The 24,241-nt window shown below is 42.8% G+C and overlaps 1 protein-coding gene across 1 annotated transcript in view; it reads right to left on the bottom strand.

The window, feature by feature from the left end:
• Positions 1-24,241, bottom strand: part of SNCG (synuclein gamma) — a 181,542-nt gene that overhangs the window by 32,199 nt on the left and 125,102 nt on the right. Inside the window, exon 4 of the mRNA XM_085607597.1 lies at positions 22,950-23,030. Within this exon, the coding sequence (XP_085463723.1) occupies positions 22,950-23,030 (81 nt within the window). The remainder of the gene's footprint in view (positions 1-22,949; positions 23,031-24,241) is intronic.

The following is a 24,241-nucleotide window of genomic DNA, read 5'->3' as shown; positions in this document are numbered from 1 at the left end:
ATACTTAGTCTTTTAAACAATCACTTATAGAAACACATACTTATTCATACAGGAACTCTTCCAATCTCTCACTCTCACATATACTCACTTATAAACACCAATAGTCACATATGCTAGTTTAAAACATATGTAGTTACTTATGAAGACACTATTGAGACAGTCATTCACTCACTAACACACCCATGCACACACTCATCTACCCATACAGTCCTGCACACATGCTGTCTTCAACACATACAAACAGTGAGTCACTCATTCATGCATCTATGCACTACGTAATACCCCCTACCGCACCATGAAGACACTCAGACACTCATACCGAGACTCAAAAAACCAAATAATAACCTATATAAACACCCATGTAGCTACTCACCAACCCATGCAGACACTTATACACAAAGTGAGAGACTGATACAGGTATTTACACATTTAAACATTACTCACTTAGCCATGTATTCAAAAAGATACACTTAATCAGTCAGTAATACAATCAATTTTTCAAAAACAAATCATCAATTTAGACACTTATATACTCATTTATTCTTCCATCGACCTTGAGATATACATATATTAAACATATTTAATTTTCAGAAAAACACACATTCACTGGATGATGTCATCAGTGATGTCATTTGAGATGTCATCAGTGATGTCATGAGTGATGTCACTGACCATGTCATGAGTGATGTAATATGTGACGTCATCAGTAGTGCATTGCGGGCGCGCGAGTTATAGTTAGCTGAACTAACTATAACGGAGGAATTTCAATGGTTTTTTACGAGTGAAATGTCCAGCTAACTATAACATGTGTGAAACCTTTGGTTTTTTCATTGAATATATATATATATATATCCCTAAATACATTTAAATGTTGTTCATTTGACATCTTGGAAAGCGTTTTTGTTAGAGAGTGTTGCACAAATAAAACCCCTTGCTTTATTCTGAAAACTGTCTTTTAATGTGCTGCATTTTATGAGAGTGAAGTCCCTTTCCTGGTGTTTTTATTGCTTCGCTGTGTGGTTGCCCCGTGTGGGAGTGCAGTGTTTTTTATTATTTGGGAGGGCGAAGCAATACAGTAAAAGATAAGCAAAGAGGAAGCATCCTCCTTCCACTGACTCCTCTGATGAGGAAGACAGGAGAGCTGGTGAGAGCAGACCCATACACTTAGCTTCGTTGCTTCACACACCCTTGTTAAGTATGATTTAATTTTTGTTGTCCAGTGAAATATAACTGCTGGTAAAACAAGTTGTAGCAAATGCTTTACCTGCAGAAAGAGCAATCTGCCGCTACCAGCAGAAAGAGCAATCCACCGCTATCCTGCTACAGAAGTGATTCAAGAATCAGATTCATATGACTGAGCAGAAGGAAGCAGGCCTTTTTAACCAATGGAAAATGTGTCCACAGTGAAGCAACAGGACCTATTCAGGATCATTGTAGAGAACATTTGGACTGTCCTGAGATAGAGTAATTTGACGACTCAGCTAATTCTCTATTTTCTCAATGTAAAAGGCCATCTGGTCCATTGCTTCTTCTGCATGAAAAGATAATGGTTCTTATTCTTAATAAAGGTTATGATCTGGACCATCAAACAAGTCTTTGCATAATGCCAAGATGTATGCATTTAAAGATGCTGAGAAAGTGACGCAACCTTGCTTAAAGCTACTCTCTAGTTAATCCACACTGACGGGCAAGAGCGGAATGAAGTAAGCATATGCTGGTCATAACTGGGCATTTAGAACAGAAACCTACATTGCTTATATGGCTTAATGTTTGGTGAAAGATTTTGAATTCTTGGCTGAGGCCATCAGAACAAATTAATATTAAGAGCAGGAACCTATTTGGCATATATGGCCCATTCTTTGGTGAAGGATTCTGTGGTGCTGGCTGGGGCAGGAAGGAGAAAACCTTTCTGATCTTGTGGCTCGGATGGAACAATAGGCATACTTTTGTCAGATATAGCTTTTGATGGTGTAAGAGCTTATGCTTTAGCATCAGGTTCTTCACTATTAAGAAGAAGACATGTGGATGACAGCTTGGAAGGCAGGTACAGCAGAAAAGGAGGCATTATTAAATATATCAAGCTATGAGTAGAACATCTGGAGCAAATTGCCATAAAAGCCTTTAAAGAAAGATATTATGCTCTGCATCGCAAAATGAAAACATCTACTTCTTCACACTTTTGAGGTTGGGAGTCTATTAAGTATTCTTATCAGGCATCTAGATCTTCACAGCACAGACATTTCCATACTAGAAATAACTGGATGAAGCCTAACATAGTTCAAACTTCCTATAGTCAAAAACAAAAAACAGTGTTCCTGACTACTAGGCTGCAGTGGACAGGGTAAAGTCCAGGAGATGAGTGCATTCTAGACTTTTCAACAGCATGGAAAATAGATATCTCAGTTTGTTGGGTCTTGGATTTCATTCAAGATGGCTAAGTTAAGAAAATAAGTTACTTACCTGTAAATGTAGTTCTCCAGTACTGGAATCTTTAATAGATTCACAAGCTTGAATCACTCCCTGTTGTCGAGATGGGAGTCCCCAGTACCTTAGAAAAACAATGTAATAATCGGCTTAGAGCCTAGAAGCCCTATGCCTTTTGATTTAGTAACATATCCTAGTCATTATTAAAAAAGAACTAAACTTAAGACTCAACCAATCAGGTCACACCACCCTGTAGAATCTTCCTGAGAGAAGCTCCAGTCCCTCAGATTTTCTAAGCACGAGTGCTTATATGTAGTATTGTACTGAGAGGTGTACAGGTGAGGTTCTCCGGGGAGGTGGGTGGGTTGCATGTCAATCTATGAAAGATTCCAATACTGGAGAACTAAAGTTACAGGTAAGTAACTTATTTTCTTACTCCAGCATTGGAACTTTCAAATGTTCACATGCTTGAATCAGAGTAAGAGCAGTAAAAAAACAAATTTTCCTGTAAATGTAACACATCATTTAGCAGAATAGTTAATATAAATATTCATATAAAAAATAAGTAAAATGTGCGTATTATTGAAAATGTTGTTGTAATATGCCCTTCCCACTGCCACATCTTTGAGGACTTCTGAATTCACGCAGTGTTTTTGTGTGAAGGTGTGTGCACTCTTCCAGGTTGCTGGTTGCACATATCTGGCAAACACACACCAGCAAACAATGCCATGGAAGTAGACATGGAAGTAGACATAGCTCTTGTGGAGTGAGCACTCGCCTTTGTGTTTAAAGGTCTGCCAGCCTTCTGGCGACTGTATAGATTGGTGTTAGATAGCTGTCTAGAGATGCTTAGTTTTGTTAGAGGGAAACCCTTTGTTGGTGTGCTGTAGGCTACAAAGAGTTGATTGGATCTGTGAAAGTCTTAGTTCTGTCCAAATAGAACTTTAAGTACCTTTTGATAACTAAAGAGGGCAATGCTCATTTGGCTGATGTTTGAGATTTTGGAAAAAATTATTTAGGAACCACAGGTTCATTAAGATGAAAGTCTGATGGGACTTAAGAATTGAATGTAAGGTTTGTGTGTAGAATAATCCTGTCATCTCTAAACTGGAGGAAGGGCTCCTGGATAGTGAAAGCCTGAATTTCCCTGACTTTTCTTGCTGATGTCAGGAGAGATGCCTTCAAAGAAAGACACTTGATATTTGCTTTATGGATAGGCTCGAATAGATCTCTCATTAACTGTGAAAGTACGGTATTGAGCTGTCAAAGCAGAGTGGACGCCTCACCAGTAGAAATATTCTGACTAATCCCTTAAGGAATAGATTAATCAGTCTGGCAGACCATAGTACTGAAGTCTTGGGCAATCTCCTAAAGCGAGAATTGGCTGCCACATATACCTTAATAGAGGCATGAGTTAAACTCGATTGAGCAAGGTGTAGAAGGTAAGGTAAAATCTCTTTGGGTGAAGAGGAGAGGGGATGTACATTAGCTCTCTGGCACCATATGCAAAACCTTTTCCACTTTAGGCAATATATCTTGTTAGTACTGTCTGCCTGTGCTCTGTCCAGTATGTCCCTACAATCCAATGTAATGTTCAAATGTCCAAATTCGCTGAACTCAGGAGCCAGACTAATAACTGAAGAGACTTTGGGGCTGGGTGCCGTACTTGCCTCTGGCTCACTGTGAGTAGTCAACCAATCCTGGCGCATCCAGGTTGGGGCTATGAGTATTAATTTTCAGAGTTTGTCCTTCATCTTCCTGAGGACATTTGGGAGGAGAGGGATCGAAGGAAAGGCGTAGGCAATGATTCTGGACCATGCAATCAAAAATTAATTCGCCCACGACCCCGTTAAGGATGCCAGCTGTCGAAGAATAGACATTTTCTGTTGTGGAGATACAGGAAGAGATCCAGATTGAGTTTGCCCTACTGGAAGAAAATCTGATCAGCATTTGTTGATCCAGTTCCCACTAGTGGCAAGATGTTTTCGGTCTGCCCAAGGTGTCTGCTGTAGTGTTCTGGTTCCAAGGTATGAATTCTTCACTTAGGAGTTCTTTGTGATGGATGAGCTATTTCCAGATTTGTTGAGCTTCTTGGGACAGCAGGTGAGATCTTGCTTGTTGATGTAGAGCAGAGTGGTTGTATTGTCTGTCCGAACAAGCACTAAGGAATTCTGTATTCTGGGAAGGAAAGCTTCTAAAGCCAAATGCACTGCCTTTAGTTCAAGCAAATTGATGTGGAAGCCACAATGAGATAGTGACCATTTTCCACGGACATGGAGATCCTGGAGGTAAATTCCCCACCCTTCCATGGAAGCATCTGTTGTAATGAATAAATATGAAGGCTGAGTTAAGAAGGGTAGGCCGACTGACAGATGCACACGTTGTGTCCATCAGGTGAGCGTTTTGACCATTGGCAGGGTGACTTGTATGAGGTTGTGGAAGGTTACCTGTAGCTTATGCCCATTGAATGTCAAGTGCTTCTTGAAGCAGACACATTCGCGGACGTCAGTATAGGACTAGATGGATGTAGGATGACATCATACCCAGAAGAGATCTGTAGAGGGGAACCGAAAGTGACTTTCTTTTTTGTATTAGGTTTGCTAAAGTGATCAGTTTTCGTTGTCTCTCTGTTTTGGAGTAGCTTTGTTTAGCATTGTGTCTAGCATAGCTCCTAGGAATGATAACCGTTGTGACGGTTGAAGGGCTGATTTGTCTGGATTCAGCGTGAGGCCGAGCTCGTTGAATAGATGTCTGCAGGCCATTGTGGATGTCCGTGCAGCCTGGTTGGAAGAAGCCTTGTCCAATCAGACATTAAGGTTGGGGAAGACTTGATAGCTTTGTTGTCTGAGGAAGACAGCTACAGGTGCTAAGCACTATGTAAAAATGCGGGCGGTTACGAGATCGAAGGGTAGCACCCTGAAATGCTAGTAGCTGCCAGCTACTGTGAACGTCAGAAATTTCTTGTGTTTTAGATGGATAGGGATATGGAAATATGTGTCTTGAAGGTCTAGGGATGACATGTAATCTCATTTGTTCAGGAGTTGGACTATTTCTTGTTATGTAACCATGCAGAATGTCTGTTTTTGGAGATATTTGTTGAGGTTTCTTAACTGCAGAATTGGTCTCCAATGCTTTGATTTCTTGCGGATTAAGAAGAAACGGGAGTAGAAACCTTTTCCTCTGTGTGATAGATGAACTCTCTCTATAGCACCTTTCTTGAGCATGGTTTTGACCTCCCACTTGAGAAGGTGTAGATTTTTTGGATGGAAGTTGGAGGTGGTGTTGGGAGAGGTGTGTGGATAAATTACAATGCGTGTCCGAACTGAACCAGGTCTAAGTCCCATTGGTCATTTGTTATCTGTTTCCAGCATTGCAGATAATTGGTTATTTGCTACACTGGGTGGAAAAAAGATGGGAGTAGCTGGTGACTGGGGAAAAGTCATTGACGGTGTCTGGTATCTTTGCCTTGTCGTCTGGATTTTCCCCTTGGAGTGGTTCTATTATAGGCCGGTGGTGGTGATTTCTGGTATTGGGGCAAAATTGTTGGCTAGACAAGGAATGTGTGGGATAGCAGTACTGTTGATATTTCCGTCTATAAGATGGTTGCCCTCTTCCTCGAGCACCCCTAAAGGGCAGCTTTTTGTATTGTAAGGTCCCCAATGACTTGGTCATGCTCGTATCTGGTTTTAATGATGGAAATAATGATTGAGTCTTCCAAGCAAAGTTCTCCATCAAAAGACATATCTAGTAATTTGGTCTAGGTCTCTGGCCTAAAGAATGTAGATTGAGCTATCCCTGATGGCGTAATACTGCTGCCACATCTAGCTGCCAGATTCCATTGGTGGCAATATCCATTGCACAATCGATTATTTCTGATGATGTGTGCTCAAATGCAATACTTTTTTGCTTTACCCTTTATGTCACCTGGAAGCTTGTCCGGATATGGGCTGATATCAAAGCAAGTTTACTGATCGTATCATTCTAGTAGAGCCATGGAATTTGCTGCTCTCACCGTGAGCGCAGACATGGCTGAAAACAGCTTACCAATATTACCGAGGCCCCAGCACTCTTGATCTAGAAGCGCTGTTAGAGGTATGGATGGATTTCTGGATCTTCACTGTGACACCTGGGAAATGATGGATTCTGGTTTGCAGTGTCCTGTGAGACAAGCTGGTGCATCCCCTGGGGCCTTGAATTTCTTATCAAGACTTAGCAATACTGCGACAACTGAGGCATCATTTCTCATAACCTTTAAGCCCTCCTCCAAATGTAATCAATAATGGGCATGGTCCTAACTCTCTTTTGAAAAATTAATTCTGTTTTGTGGGCACAGGTTATTCAAAACATGTTGCTGCTCTTTCTAAGAGGTTCCACAGAGGGTGGTAACAGAAATGACGGTGTTGGCAGTATGGTATCATCCCGTTCATCATGTTGTCTGCGAAGTTCACCTTCCTCCGCAGATGAGGTGAGGTCCTGTAGTTGAGCCTCCTGCGGAGAACGGACCGCTGATGGAGGCGGAGGCAATGTTTGTGGAGCATTTGGAGTTGGTGGCTGTACACGCACTGAACCTGCCAGGATTGGAATGTGTTGAGCAGGAGGGGACTTTGGAGAAGACCGTCTTCTGTAGTATGAGTACATGAATTGCAAGTCTGACAAAGTGATGATTAAAAACATACCATCTCTTCCTGATATTGTTGTGGCTGTTGCTACTGCTCGTGGGGAGCATAACGGTCTTGTTCATAGTATTCACCCTCATGAGATTATTCTTCTTGGCATTTAATATGAAACTCCGAAGGGCTGTGTGCTGCACCAAAGAGGCTGTTATTGTCTGAATCTGTATCCTCTAAGAGATGGGAGAGCAACAGTGAAGGCACCCTATTCGGCAATGTGTGAGCCAGTGTGAGGATTTTTAGGCTTTCTATTTTTTAGATATAGTTTCTTCCCTTGTCGACAACCTCGACAACGATCGTGTCAAAGAGATTGATGAGTGTCGATGAAGAAATCATATGTATCGTCGACCATATGAGGGTACGGCTGGTCAATGATGGGGTCGTATTGAAGGTAGAAACCATCGACACTGCTGTATCCATCTTCATTGTGAACGGTGTCATAAACGACTTTCTTGTCGACGGTGATGTTGTCGATGACCCATGCGTCGGTGGAGCCGAAGAACGTTTTTTGAAGATGTGTTTCAACTGAGGTGGAGGTGTTCGGGGCTCAGAAATAGATTTTTGATGTCTCTTTAAGGAGAACAAGTAACCTTTACGTGGTGATGTCGGTTGAGCTGTGGTGTCTGTGATACACCAGAGAGGTATTTTGGAAGCCTTTTTCGGTGGTTCTTGTGAGGATTGAAACCCAGGATAATCTCTAACTCTCTTGAAAGGTGTTTTGGAAGAAGATACTGTCTCGCTATCATCATCAGAAACAAGATTTACTCTGGATTTAAGCTTTTGCAGCCATAATAGAAGATGCCCCTCACGATCCATCAATGTTTTGGAAGAAAAAATAGGACATACCTTGCAGTCCTTTGTGTCATGAGAAGGATAAAGAGAATATATACAATCCTGATGAGGGTCATGTGGGTGCCACCTCTGCAAGTACCACAAGGGTCTGAAGAGCCCCTTCGTTGGTGTGTCTGACACGTGCAAATAACAGATACACAGAATGTTAGAGTATATCTGTACGTTTTTGAAGAGAAGCATCTCTGAAAAGTTACGACAGGTAGAGCGGAGCAGTTCTCAGTGGAGACTCCCTAGTACGATGTGCGGTAGAAAATATGAGGGAGTGGAGCTTCCCTCAGGAAGGTTCTACAAGGTGGTGTGACCTGATTGGTTGCTTCTTAAGTTTAGTCCTGTTATAAATAATGACTAGAATATGTTACTAAACCAAAAGGGCCTCTATGGTCTATGTCCATGATTGCATTGCTTTTATAAGGTACCATAGACTGCCATATTGACGACAGGGATTGATTTAAGCATGTGAGTCTATCAAAGTTCCAACACTGGAGTAAACACTTCACCTCTATGCCTCTAAGTCAGAATGCAACCATACACCTGTACCCATAAACAGATCCAAAGCACAGACTTTGGAACTGATTGCTGCATTACTTCAAAAGACATCGGTGATCCTAGTTGCCAAAGGAGATCAGGAAACAGGGTTAATTCCATTTAGCTTCTGTTGGAGAAATAACAGGGACTGGCTCTAAAGAGAGTCAACTATTGGGTAAGAAAATAAGGAAAAAGCACTCTTGGTGGTTGGAAACACAATGACTCCAGAAAATGATATCTCTCTGCAATCTTTCTTATGCAATCATTGAAACATATGCCAGTAGCCTCTGATGAGGTGCAGCAATAGAGAAAAGCCTGTTCCACAGCTGTTGGTACATGATGTTGAAGAGACATTCCTCAAAATGGAAGGAAGTGTACACCATCTGTCTGGCTGTCTTGTAGTCTGCACCTTTCCTGAGAGTAAAGGCAGTCCTGATTAGGATCTACAATGTGTTTCTAAAATGCTATTTCAAAAGGAAAGGGAAGACTCATTCTCAAGCTTTAGCAAATGTAGTAGACTTGGTTTTTCTGTGATCATAGAAATTTCTTATTTTCATAAGTTCAGTGCATAGGCCATGAGAAGGTGGACAATTTGAGCAGAGTCTATCCAATATCACAGGATCATTTCCTAGATCCTAGATCCTCATCTCTTAACAATTCTTTGCAAATTCCGGTTGCAAAACAGTAATACTTTACCAACAGTTTAAAACTGTTGGTGACTCATGGGGGCATCTTAATATTTGAGAATGTTAAAAAATGTTATTAACAGCAGACAGTGGTCCTATGGACCATGGCCTACTCTTAAAAAACAAAACAGCTAAGTTTCATTTTTTTTTTACTAAGCATCCTGTTTTCCCCTAAGGAAGAATGCCTGCTTTATTGTTTTATACTGTTTCAATCATTCCTCATTCCAGTCACAATTTCCCTCCCTCCATGGCCGATCTGGGCCAGCCTGATTGGGGGGTGGGGGGGGGGGGGGTGAGGCTGGGACAATAAAGGCTATATTTCTAGTAGGTGATCTGGGCACGCATACCTGTCAGGGACTATGGGCCAGATGTACAAAGCTTTTTTTGCAGTTACAAATGGCCCGATTCGTAGAATTGGTCTGTTTGTGACCGCAAAAATGTTTTCTGCATTGAACAAAAGGCAAACAGCAATTCGGTAACTTGTTACAGATTTGCAATTTGCGTTTGCTACCAAATAAAGATCCGGTATTTGGAAGGGGTGTCCCTTCTAAATGCCGAATCAGAATGCTATGTATTAATTTTTGCGACCAAATTCAGGTTGCAAAATAATAATACTTTATCACCAGTTTAAAAATGTTGGTAACCCTTTGAGACGGTAAAAAATCCTTTTTAAGAACATTCAGTGGTTCCACGCACCACTGCCTACTCTTAAAAAATGAAACTGCAAAGTTAAATTTTTTCTTTACGAAACTCATCTGTTTTCCTCTAAGAAAAACAGGCTGCATTTAGAAAACATGAATTGCTTTCTTGAAAAGCAATCACAGATATGGTGGTCTGCTGATCTCAGCAGGCCACCATCACTGTGATTGCTTCAATTCCTAATGGGTCGCAAATTGGGATCTACCTCATTAACAAGTATGAGGTAGGTCTAGCTGCGGTCCACTAGGAACCGCTAATGAAACTCAAAAGAGTTACATACATTTGGAATATCGATTTCCTAATTGCGATTCGGATAGAATCATAATTAGGAAACCCGTATTCCTAATGTTCGTACATTTGGCACTAAATTTGTACCAAGAAGGGGATTGGAAAATGGACTGCCTATCTCTGGGGAGTGGATCCACCTCAATAGTGTAAGGACTGAAGCTAGGAATAATGGGCGCAGAATTATTGAATTGGCATAGGTAGTTTTATCATTTTCGTTCCCTTCAGACAGTGTGTCTATATTGTTGTGCCTTAAAAAAATCAAACATCAGTCAGTTCTAGAAAAACATTCTTTAACATCATGCTATGCCCACTTTGGTAGGGTCCTTAGTTCTTGAAAACAACCCGCAGCTGGACCGTTTTACGAGAGTACACATTTTCAAAGCAAAATAAAGGTAGACCAGCCCTAGTGGACTTTAAAGTTGGTTGATATAAACTTCCCAGAATCCCAGGAAAAATCTGGTGGTCCTCAAGGTTCTCCAGGAAGGCCCACACCACCATTGATGAGTAATGGTGGTGTGGTAATTCCACGCCGAGTTTACGAATATTATGGATTCTAGTAATTATTTGCAGGCTGTAGAATTATCAGATTATTAGTATCTCCTAGCGACCTTATGTATAATTGGTATAGTATTCACAAATCCTTTACCTCACCAATTTCCAAATATTATTTTGTAATTCCTGGCCGTTGGTCTTTACCAGACTTATCCTGGTATGGCCTTGAGGATTAGTTCTGGTATAAAACCTTCACTTCATGTGCTAACATCACATGGATTGCAGTGAGGATAGAAAATCCTGTTTCTGTTTAAATCTATATACGAGGCAACACATAATGAGGGCCTGTGATCTCTTGCTCTAGGATTTTTCTAGCACTGTGAGGGGATTAAACTAATACTTTTCTGTAAGGCTGTGTACCTATTTTGATACTGAAAGCCCACGTTGATCAAACTGTGGGTCTGATTTGTGTTTGGCGGACAGGAATGTATTTCGTCAGGGTGATGGAGTAAAGTACTCCATTACCCTGAGGGTGTACCCAGCCGCCAAATTTAAAGATGTCTGCTGGTCCAGTGGACATCTTTTGCAATTACGATAACCACCATGACGGATGATGGCAGTTTCTGTAAATCATTGAAAGTTTGACAGATGGCTCAATCAACAAGGTGGGATTTTCATTTTGCAAATAAATAAAAATATGAACCCTTCACCATGGGAGATTTCTCCCAAGGCTTGGGGGTGGTTCGACTGTTTTCACTGTCTGTTACCACCAGTTTTATCTGGAGATGACAGACAGTGAAAACTGCCCATGTGTTCTCCTATTTTAAATAGGGCGGTTGAATACAATCCCTAACCTCCAATGGCCCTTAATTAGTTCAGCCATCAGAGGTGTATATAGGCAGCAGGGACATAGTAGTCTCTGCCATCTACATACTGAAGTTCTGCTTTACTCTAAATGATTCAGGCAGAACATACCTTTGGAAGAGAGGGTACTCCCTCACTGTTGAGAGTTCCTTCCCTGCAAAATTCTAAATCTAACCCAAGTCAGCTACTCGACTCTTGATTACTATGATTATTATTAGTAGTAATACTAAGAGCAATAATAGTAGTAACAGTCATACTAGTAGTATTTTTAGTAGTATTAGTAGTATAGCAGCATAGTAATAGTGATAGTTACAGTAGTAGAGGTAGTATTGGTAGTAGTAGTAGCAGCAGTAGGTATACTGGTAGCAGTGGTGGTAGCGGTATAGCAGTAGTAGTTGTAACAGCAGTGGTAAACCTTTTGACAGGTCTAAGCCTTCCTTTTTAATAGTTATAAATCAACTCTTACCATACCCATCCCGTACCGGTTACTTCCTGAAGGGTGATGATCGTTGGACCCAGGGGTGAGACCAGACGGGTCTCCTCTGGTATACTCGGACCTGCGCTGTACGCCCGGATGCCTGTCTGCATCAAGGGCAGCCCTAATTTCTGTGGCCCGGAGCGACGACGACCCAGAGCGAGAGCATCCCTTCTCATCGCCTGCTGCTCGCCGCCGGCTACTGAGGTACATCCTGTGGCCCCCGGAACGAGGCAGTCTCTTCTCCTGTTCCTTTGTGCCCTGCAGCATGGCATCTAGGCCATCTACACCTTGGCCTGCTCAACCCCTCTGGGGGCGCCCTCTATTCCTGGTGCCTGGTCCACTGTGAAGGCTTGCCACAATGAGGCGGGGTCGACTGCTTAGAGGACGACCTGGATTCCTGCAGCCCGGTGCAAGGATGACCCGCTGAGAAAGCGTCCCTCCCCTTCTCCTGTTCCTTTGTGCCCAGCAGCCCTGCATCGAGACCATCTTCACCCCGGCCTGCTCGACCCCTCTGGGGGTAGCCTCTGCTCCTGGTGCCTGGTCCGCTGTGAAGGCTTGCCACAGTGAGGCTGCGTTGACTGCTTCGAGGGCGACCCGGATTCCTGTAGCCCAGCACAAAGATGACCCGGAGAAAGAGCATCCCTCCCCTTCGCCTGCTGCCTGCCGCTGGCTGACTTGGAATGTCCTACGGCCCTGGAACGAGGCCACTTTCTCTTTCACCTCCATTGTTGCCCTGCAGCCCCAGGACTATACTGTCCCTACCCCGGTCTAATCCAACCCTCAGGGGCAGCTACTTATGCCCGAAACCAGAGCGTGGCCACTGCTCGCACCAGCCTATCGCCTGCTGTAAGGGCGACCCTGTACTGTGGCCCGGTGCGAGGTTGCCAGCCGCTAAATTTGTGTGGCCCAGCATGTTTGCCTCATTGAGATGTGACATGGTTTCTTCTATCAGCCCTGGAACGAGGCTGTTGCATAGCTTTTCCTCCCCGTCTACTGCTGTCCCCGCTGGCTGCCTCTGTGATCCTTGCTGCCTGGCCTGAGGGCCGCCCGGTTTACTGCCTCCCCAGAACGAGGCCTCATTCCCCGCCGCCTGCTGCTACCCGCCGCTGACTATGGTACCTCCTCCCATATATCTATTGACCCCCTCCTTCAGCCCTGGAGCGAGGCCGCATCTCTGCCTCACACAAACCATGGCAGCACCTGGGTGATAGTTTTCTTTGATGCCTATGGGTTTTGCTGACATTATATATCTTCTTTGGTGTCAGCCCCCTCCCTCCCACATACAGAGGCAGCACCTGTGTGATGTTTCTATCTCTGTTTCACCTGGTTTTTCTAATTTGAGATAGCTGGTTATGGTACTCTGCATCCTGCTAATTAAATGCCATGTTCATAATGTTTCTACTTGTAGCTAGACCTGCTCCCCACCGCCTTCTACCATGCTGCGTGTTGTGACAGTAAATGCCTTCATTTCCCTGCCTGAGCCGGTCGGGGGTCCCCGTTAGCATTCCTCTGTTAAGAGGCCACCACCCACTGTGCATGCCTCACGGTTTTTTGCATTACTTCCTCCTCTAATTTTGCCTGCCTGCACCGTCCCGGGACCTCCTACTGGCTCCTCCCTGGTGAGCCTCAGCTCGCCAACCACCTCCTGGGGAGCCGCCATTCTGCCTCGCGTGCACTCTGAACCTGTTCCTTTATTGCCCACACCCTGAACGGGTTTTGCCTATTGCAATTGTAATGCTTGACCCACTCCTTGCAGCCTACCACCTCATCTTCCTGGCTTTATCTAGTTCCCCCTCTCCATTATGGCAGGGTCTTGCCTGTAGGCAACATGGGGCAACTCTTACACCATAGCATACCCTCCTAATCTCTCCAGGACCGCTGCTAAAACCTTCAAGCATTCCCTCCAGAGAAGACACCATGAGACTCTGATCTCTGACCTGTAATTCAAAGCCGACAAGGGCATTATTACCAATGACCTCATTTTCAACTCTAGAAAGACAGCACTATGGCGCGCAGCCATATCAAACCTACTTAGTGTACATGAATCCAGGAACATTCCGTATGGTGCCAAACTCACGATCGTGCCTTCCCTTAATCTTAGAGCTGACCTTACCATTACCTTATAGAAAAACGGCATTGTTGTGATCCAAGCACCAGACATAGATCTCAATAAGTTTGCTGACTTATTCTCCATCCTCAAAAAACAAGTACATTACTGCTCTACGCTCCCCCAGGGCTTGCCGTCGCCACCTGAGTCTTGTCACAGCTCAAGTATATACAACGCAACGTCCAATGGGAAGGGCCTCCCATTTAAGTCTACCAAAGCTGCAGCCACTCCCCCATGCACCCCCTCCCAAAATTTGGGGTGGCTCGACTGTCCCCAAAGTGTTCTCCACTCAGAACAAATCCCTGAGCTGTAGCTCCCCTTAGAGAACTTCCATCCACTCCCCCAACCTACAGCATCTGACAATAAGGCAACGCCGCAGCCCCCTCCTCCTATCCTTGCCCCTCACCTTCTTGCATAGTAACTAACACACACGTCACTCTCAGTTCACCTGACACCTGCCCCAACCCCCCTGTGCCTACCCTACTGAGCACTTTTAGCCCTCCCAGAAACCTAGCCTTAGGGTAGTCCCACTCTTGCCACCAGAAGTAGTCCTGACCCACAGGTGTCCTTTCCGTAAGTACAATCTTCACCAAAGGACCTTGAAACCCTGAACATCAGAGCATCCTACATAATTCAGAGCATTCAGAAATCCATTCTAGAGTTGAAGAACATCCCTCACCTCACTGAATACTCTATCGCTAATCTCAAAGCTCCCATAACTCAACCCTTCCCCCACTCTCCATGCCTTCCCTCAAACCCATGCCGCTGGCCAATAGACACCTTCGCCCTCGCAAGCATCCCAGCTACCTCTCGAAGGACGAAACTCTAGCCCTCCTCTTATCCTACAAGACCTCTCCCGAGGCCCCCATTCCTCCAGAGAAGAAAGCTGATTACTTCATTCCTACTGTCTCAATCAACACTAAGAGATCGTCATCTCTCCATAAAAGAGGAGTAAACAGCAACAACTTAGCACAAGTAACCCTAACCTCCCCTACTTACAACACATGCCCGACACTCCACTCTCTGGCCTCCTACTTAACTGCCGATCAGCAGCAAAGCATGCCTCCGACATAGCCCCACTCATACTGAGCCAAAAAACTGATGTAGCCATCCTAACCGAATCATGGCTCAACAAATCGTCATCACCTTACCTAGATTTGCTGGTCCCGCCAAATTATGACATTGTTAGGCTTGACAGAGAAATAATAAAAGGGGGAGGCGTTGCTTGCATCTACCACTCAGACCTCCTCATTACAGAACTCCATACCGACTCCACTGATTCCTGCGAATATCTTGCTCTCTCTATATGTAATAACACTACTCAGTTGTGCAAACTGCATATCTTCTACCACATCCCAGGCAAGAACAACACATTCATCGACCACCTCATGGAAATCATCACTGCTAAGGCTTCCCCCCACTCCAAAGACATTTTCCTCAGTGACTTTAATCTGCACTGGAATGACCCCAATGACCCCCAGGTCAATGCCGTCAGAGTGTTCCTTGCTGATCAATCACTCACTCAAGCCTGCACATTACCAATTCAAATTAAAGGCTCCACGCTGGATTGGATCATTGCAAAGCCAACAGCGGTCAGGATTAACTTAATAGATCCATGCGACTGGTCAGACCACCACGCCATTACCTTCCTAATACCTGGCTTCCTCATGAAAAGGCCAGGGCAGCCTGTGAAACAGAAACGCTGGTTCAGAGACACTAAGAGCCTTGACCTTGAGAAGCTGACTGCTTGTTGTGAGAATGACCTACACCCCCCCCAAATATATCGAAGGTCAACGACCTAACAGAGTACTACAACTCGCCTATGTCCAACATAATTGATGATCTTGGCCTACTAAAGCTAAAAAGATTCCAAATCAAAGACAAAAACCCCTGGTTCAACTAACCCCTCAATAACGAAAGGAGCGCTCTCCGGGTAACAGAAAAAAACTGGAGACAGCACCCCCAGCCTCCCAACTAAAACTTCTCAATCAGACCAGAAATGCATACAACAGGAACATCCTCAAATCCCCCCCAAAATTCTTCAGATCAGAACTGGTAAACACTAAGAAAAGACCCCGCAAGCTCTTTGAAAGGGTCATACACGAATCAAACAAACTAGCTAAAACCTCCAAAGAAACTACAAAATCCCTAATAACCTGTGAGGAGTTCTAATCCTTCTTTACAGCCAAAATTAACTCCCTAGGAAACAAACTTAATTCTGCCTCAAACTTACCACCTCCTCCTGCCGGGACCCGTCTCTATTCTCATCCCTCCCCAGGCAACAACCAAAAATCAAGCTCACTGGTCCAACTTCAAGTTATATTACGACCATTCCATCTCGAAAATTCTATCCTACTTAAAACCGAATAACCACTTTAATGACTCACTCCCCTCCAACAGCATGGCAGCGACCTCCCCATTCATCATTCCCATTTCAACTACAATAGTCAACCCCTCCCTTCTACAAGGGTTCATACCTGACTCTCTAAATACCGGGCAAGTCATCCATCTCCTAAAAAAAACCACTCTGAATACTGCTATTCCAGACAGCTTCAGACTAATATCCAATATTCCTCTTCTTGCGAAAGTGCTGGAGAAATGTGTGCAACTCCAACTGCGCCAACACATCGCTAATTTCAACCTGTTAGACAAATTCCAATCTGGTTTCAGGCCTGGGCACAGCACCAAAACCACTATTCTCCATACTGTAGATGATGCTCTTTAAGCCCTTGACCGAGGCAAAATTTGTCTCTTAATCCTACTGGATTTATCTTCGGCATTCGACACAGTCAGCCATGAGAAACTACTGGAACGCCTCGAACACAGGATGGGAATAGGAGGTACCGTCATCAAATGGTTTGGTTCCTTCCTCCGGAACCACTCCCAGAGATTCTTAGTCAACAGTAACCTGTCTGCTCCATCCCCAATAACAATTTGTGTCCCTCAAGGCTCAACTCTGTCCCCTACCCTCTTCAATCTCTACCTCGAACCGTTAGCTGAAATACTCCACACTACCAACATCTCCTTCCACATGTATGCCGATGATACTTAGATCTACATCAAAATCTCATCTCTAGAGGAGATTAACTGTTTGAATGATGCTCTGAAGTTGACTGTTCAATGTCTCACCATCAACCAGCTCAAACGGATTTCCTTCTCATATCCGCCCCCCCTAAAAACACTACTGACATCCTAGAATGGACTAATTCGATCTCTCGGCATAACCCTGGACAGTAACCCGGATATGCGTGATTACATCAACTCGATGGCCAAAACTGCCAGGTTCCACCTGAGCTACTTGAGGAAACTAAAACCCTTCCTTGAAACTGCGGACCTAAAAACCGCAGTTCAGGCGTTAGTTATCTCCAGAATTGAATACGGTTGCTCAACCCTATCTGGCCTCACGAAGATCTCCACGGCCCCCCTAAAAGCTTGCCTCAACATCGCAGCAAGACTTTTAAAAGGCTCAAAAGAATTTCACCACATCTCACCGCATCTGAAGGCGCTAAACCGGCTTCCTTTTGAAGCCAGAATCAAACACAAACTGGCCTGTATCACGCACAAAGCACTATACACTAATTCCCCTACATATCTCGCCCAGAAAATCTTAGTATCTGGGGGAGTCAGAAATTCCCGGTCCGCCAGAGACCTTGTGCTCCAGCCACCTCGCTTCCAAAAGGAAAAAAATTATAATTGCGCCTTCTCTGGGGCTGCGCCAAGACTTTGGAACTCGCTGCCGCCCTCCATCAGAAGATTACCTTCTCTGTCAATCTTTAAAAAGGAAGCTAAAACGTTCCTCATGAGCAAATTCTCCCATAAATCTCTTTCACCACGCACACCACTCTGCGGCATTGCTTTTGTTTTTCTGCAAAATATCTTGTCTGCTTGGTTGCTCCTATTCTATGTACTGAGTTATTACTTTCTCAAATATAATTGCTGGTTCTCTCTGCATATTGCTGACATGTCGCCCCTCATATGTAATTGCCGGTTTGCTCTGCGTATATCTGACATGTCGCTCCTCTGTTTATTGTATATACCCTGGTTATGTCCGAATGTAGTCACTTCCTTCTATCCCTATCCATGTTTATTGCCTATGTCAAACTTATTTACAACGTGTTATCCCTATAAAGGGCTCTGATACCCTGACGGGTCACGTTTGCACTCTATAAAACCTTAAATAAATAAATAAAATCCCTAAGGTAGGCTCTAAAGGTTCATAGGGCAGGAAGAATGGTATTTAAAAAGTAGGACATGTGCACTTAAGTTTTACATGTCCTGTGAGGGAAATGCTTCTAATGTCATTTTTTTCACTGCTGCAAGACTTGCTCTCCCATAGACTAACACGGGGCTACCTTATTATGCTTAATAAATGGTAGCTTCCGATTGGGAACAGATAGAGAAATGCTTGTTCGACTCAGTAATTTAAAATCCTCTTTAATGGTAAAGTTGGATTTTCAGTTACTTTTCTGAAACGTACCATTTTTTCTACCTGAATTATATGTGCCTTTCATGATTGTGAATGCTACTCCTGTGGTGCTTTGTGTATTTCTTCCAGACATGGAGACAAAAGATCCCTGGGAATGGTGCAAGATTATCACCTCATCAGCAAGATGTCCTGGTGAGTTGTATGCAAAGCCTGAGCTTTAAAGGGAAACTTCAGGATTTTCTCACCCCTTTCCTGACTTCCAAAGGCTAACTGCACTGCCAGTGACAAATGAAGCTCACACCTAGGCCCGCCTGCTGTTTGTTGTTCTAGACAGTTTGGAGCCATATTAAGGAAAGGGCGCAGGACAGGAATCAGATTTGGGGACCGTTGTGCTTCGTTTCACTTGACACAATTGACATTGCAGCCTTGCAATAGCTGTGAAGGTTCCATTATCAAAAACATTATAGCCCAGCGCCTAGAGGCAACCAATTGCAACAGCTGCCGTAGCTCTGTTCTCTAGTTGAAGATACGGACCGCGGAGATTCATTCACCACTTAACACAAGGCTCCAACCATGATTCCCCCACGGTGGTATACATGCTTTAATTTAGTAATGCTTGACATAAATTTGTCTCTCCTCCCAGCCACTCGGGAGTCGTCCCATGCGTCAGTTTCACTCTGAAGCATTCTTTGCATCATTAGCACTCAGAAAAGAATTCTGCATTATTCCAATACATTGGGCAGGTGCTTACCAAACCTACGTCCTGATGATGACCCTATATAAATAGTATGTTTAGGATCAAAATGTTGACTTTATATATTTATAGGGTACTGGGTTTTTTAGGATTCTGAAACATTTCACTCTTTGTAAGGTTATGCACCAACTATTTATGCAGCCTGGATCAGTCACTGCTTTATGTACATAGATTGGATAGCACCCACGCACTTTACGTTCGCTGATTTTCACTTGCATTGCATAGTTGCGCCTATTGGGATCACCACTTTACTCACAAATTGTATGAAGTATAAGAAAAATGCTATTATTTTTTCTATTTGTTAACAAATTCAAATAAAACTGTCCAAATTGAGAAATGGAACCGATCTTTCGATGGCCTGAATTACTCTCTCCAAGAAAGGAACCTATTGTTTTCGTCAGCTTCGAGATTCAACGACAATGGCACACGTCCACGTTGACCGATAACATGAAGCTTAAACAATGTGTGACTCTTCATGCAGAACAGCGCCCATTAACGGTGCCCAACCTTGCTCTCCGAGCTGAAACCGGACTCCAAACGTCAAATGCCAGCGTGAAGCTCCACTCACTGCAGCTCCTAACATTGCCATATACTCAGAGAAATCTTCAGAGGGATAAACCTGGTCCCTGTATCTGGATCGCACACCATTGAGGTCGGTCTAAATATTTGATGTTGACCCTCTTTTTGGTATTTCCACTAGAAACTTTAAAAATTCATAACTCCAGTTCTACTGATTGGATTTTTGAAATGTTTTGTGTCATTTTACCTTTTGAAATGTATCTTATTTTGCTATACTGGTTTGGGATTTTTCTTATGTTTTCACTTTATTTCTGTTTAAGTGCTGCATACATACCTTACACAATGCCTCTAATTAAGCCTGACTGCTTTTGTGTCAAGCTACAAGAGGGTTATGCATGGATTTAGTGACTTTTGTGATTCACCCTGACAAAGACTGTGTTGAATATTTGAGTGGGTCTTCCACCTTGCACAATTAATAACTCAATTTCTTACACAAACTATGAAGTCAAAGTATAAAATGATGCTTATTGAAAGTGTTGAGTTTTTGGATTTAGCCGAGATAAATTGAGTAAGTGCCTCTCATCACTTTTTCACTTGAGACAACATTAATTAACTGTTTCTAGTATCTGTCCCCATAAGCTCACACACTCCTTTGTGAACGCTGAGACATTGTACATTGATTTTTTCAGCTCTTCATCTTCAAGAATTGGTCCCTCTCTAAGACTGGGGCCTCCGGGCCTGTCCTCTCCACCACAGTTCTAGGTGGATTTAGGGTAATTATTGTGCCCATTTATTTTATGAGCTTGTCCTTATACATCACCCAATGTATTAAAGTCCACTCCTAAATCATTTGTAGGTGCCCCCCTGGTCCTGATGAAGACCCGCCTGTAAGAAGAAGAATTTCCCTACACCCGTACTGGGTCGAAACATCGATAATCTTTTGTGTTTTGTACTGAATGCGGACAACAGTGATTCTTTCACTGTGTCCTCCTCGTTTACTATTCGGTTTTTGTAAATAATTGAGCCTTAGTTAAGGCTGGATAGGCCTTTTTTATGTTGTTTGATGCACGCACTAACCACTGCCCTCCTTCCATCACTCACTTTCACTTCTGCACTTTGATGCACCAAATACCTTTCGCCCTCTTCCACCTATTTTCTGGGGCACCTACTCACTAAATTGTTTTGACTAATGTACTGTGCTGAGAACATGATGCATTATATGTTCAGTATGATTAAAATACTCTGAATATACTTAAATATTGTCCATAATTAATTTATTAGGTGATGTTGATCTTGATACAATTGTTTTGTTTCCACTGGGCCCACCCCCCATAGTACCGTATTGAAAGTGTTGGGCAGCAGCTGTAAAAAGGGGTATTTATATATGTGCATTTAGCGATTCATGATGAAAGCTATTAGCCAAGTTAAAGCTGCCATCAAGTAAAACATATATATCCTGTTTTTTCCACATTACCAAAGGGATTCATGAAGTGTTCTTCTTTTGATGTTGCGTCCTTGGGTTTTAAAGCATATTGTGACATTTTACACTATATGGCCCATTTCAGTCTAGGAAAGGACTTAAGAAAGGAACTGCAATGCATTCTTCCTCCTATTTTCTACCCATCAAACTCTAATATCTACTGTGTCCATAAGATGATCTATCTTGGATGCTACCATCTCTAATTTGGATTCACATTACTTTGGGTTTCAACTGCTGAAAGTGGTCAATTGAGCTGTGTGGTAAAGTGCCTTGATTCATGGCCAGAATGTAATTCTTCATTGAAAAAATAAAATGTTCATATAGAGCTCAGCAATCCATCGGATTATGAAATTGCATTTCCAAATAGAATTTTTTTATCTGATTTACGATCATTTTCGATAAAGCCAGACAAGAGATGCTGCTGTCATCACTATGCGAGAGAGTGTTGATGTTACTCCCGTGCAGTTGTTAGGAATTGAGGTTTCTGGTTGGCAGAGTATGCACCCTGTCCAAGCAGGAGCCGCATTCCTAGTCAGGGTAAGTCAGATATACAACCTAAATTAATCTGTGCTCACCCTCTGGTAGCTTGGCACAGAGCAATCAGGCATACCCTAAGGGGCAAAGTGTAAAGCATTTGAGTACACTTTAATTACAGTAACACAGTGAAAACACCACAAGAAGACTCCACACCAGTTTAGAAGAATAAACCACATGTGAACAACCAAAAGTGTGCTTGTTAGCCCCGTGGAAACCTGACACAACACAGTGAAATCCAATTGTTTAATCACCATATCTTGTGCAAAATAAACACGTAAATACTGCGTAGAAGCCCGTGATTTCTAACAACAAAATTGCATGCATGCCAAAGATGTGACTGTTATCCAATGCACCCACACTAATCACCTGTGGCTCATGAGGGAACCCGTACATCAATTCCTAAATTATATAATCCAAAGCAGACTATTGAAGTGGGTTAACTTGCCAGGTCAAAATGGCAGTTTACTACTGAACACACAGGCTTTGCAATGGCAGGCATAAGTCATGTTTAAAGGGCTACTGATTGGGTGGCATAATTAGTGCTGCAGGCCTACTAGTAGCATTCAATTTACAGGCCCTGGGCACATATAGTGCACTCTACTAGGGACTTATAAGTAAATTAAATATACCAAATGTGGATAAGTCAATGCTACCAAGTTCAGAGTACAGAGCATATGCACTTTAGCACTGGTTAGCAGCGGTAAAGATCCCAGAATCTTAACGCAAAAAAAACAAATTCAGCAAAAAGGGGAGGAGGAAGGCAAAAAGACTGTGGTGACTCAGCAGAAAGGGCCATTTTCAACAGCAATGAATACATTTTGAATTTGGTTTTAGAGGAACAAATTATGTTGCTATTCCAATACAAAACCAATTTGTAAATTCCTGACTGAAAAAATAGAAGAAATGTATTTTGAATGAAATATGAAAATGAACAAAAGCTGAAGTGGATTAAGGAGAGTTGTGGAAGATTTGTGATCGACTTTCGAGTAGTCGAACACATGGTTGAGAGATCTTTACTCTAGTAAGGATACCAGAGCCAAGCTATATTTTCACATTTCAAATGTTTCCGTGGTAGTAAGCAAGAAAGCATAGGCAACACAGATAATGACTATGTAATTGCAATTAATTATGGGCTGGAGGGTCTCTACCTGTCCAGTGGCTTCTGTAGCCTCAACCGCAGGATCTTCCTCTACTGCTGCATCTTCAGGCTGGACAGGATGAAGATCCCCCTGGATCACACAGAGTGAAGGACAAGAGCAGGTTATGTGTGGCAAAGATGTCTTAATTCAATTGTATATCTGATAGGAAAATGGCACACTGACTCCTACCAACATTTGCAAAAGAAGCAGACAAAATTAGCAATAATGTTATGTTGTAGGATTGATTTAAATATGGAGAATGGCGAACTCTGGGATACTGCTCCTCTTCCATGTCTGTGTATAATTGCTGTGTATACTGCCAAATTCACAAACTCCAAATTAAATTAATGGTAGCGTTACGTATTCAACTTTCATTAGTAACTATAGAAGTATTCAGCCAAAACTAAATGTGAAGATAAGCACAAAAAATGCTCACTTCTTAGTGGATGCAACAACTTTGATAACCCCTAAAAGCATGCCACCATAGACAGCTTCTTAATTCTTTGTAAGGTAAACTATGATAAAGATAAGTCTAGGGTCTACAAAACTTATTGAAGAGCTAAGATCTTCTCATCTTTACTGCCACTACCAGTGGACATACCTTAAGCACGCTCAAGATTTTTGAGGGTACATGGTTACCTGGTTATACAGTTAACATCGTGAAATAAGCTATAAATTCCACCAACTTTAAGTTTCTTCCAACTACTTCGATCTTCACAAACATCTTGTGTGTGATTCACCATAGAAATGAATGCACACATTTTAAAGCAACTTTGGCAGGACATTTCCAAAGTATCAAGAACAGAGTAATCATCTGTCTCCCCTTTATACTTTGATATAAGCTGAAGAAACTGTCGTTTAGAAAAGACATTAATATTCTTAATGACTGTAAGGTGAAACAATCATAGCCTCTGACAGTGGCTGAACATCCTTCCTTTTAACCTTTATGGATTGTTGATATTTATTTTAATTGGTCTGTGTTTGAAAAAGCTGTTTCATTGTGATTTGACCAAACAGTGTACATATCTAAGTACTGGAGTGCATCATGTTTACAGATTTGACGACGAGAGGCGCTTCAAACAAAAAGTACCTATTTAAAAACTGCAATGGTCGATAATGGATCAACTTTTAAGGATTGAAGCTCAATGGATTAGCATTTAAAGTGAAAGCAGAGTTTCAACTTTACAAGCACTAAAATTAAGATTGGACAGTTGTTTACTACTAGACGACAAGGTATTATTTTTACTAAGTTTTATGAGACAGATCTGCACTTTTTGGCACTGAAAGAACTACTGACTCCA

Source organism: Triturus cristatus, chromosome 1_2 (assembly GCF_964204655.1).
Source record: "Triturus cristatus chromosome 1_2, aTriCri1.1, whole genome shotgun sequence".
Lineage (NCBI taxonomy): Eukaryota > Metazoa > Chordata > Amphibia > Caudata > Salamandridae > Triturus > Triturus cristatus.
The sequence above is the reverse complement of the archived record's forward strand: the minus strand, read 5'-3'. Positions and strand labels throughout refer to the sequence as shown.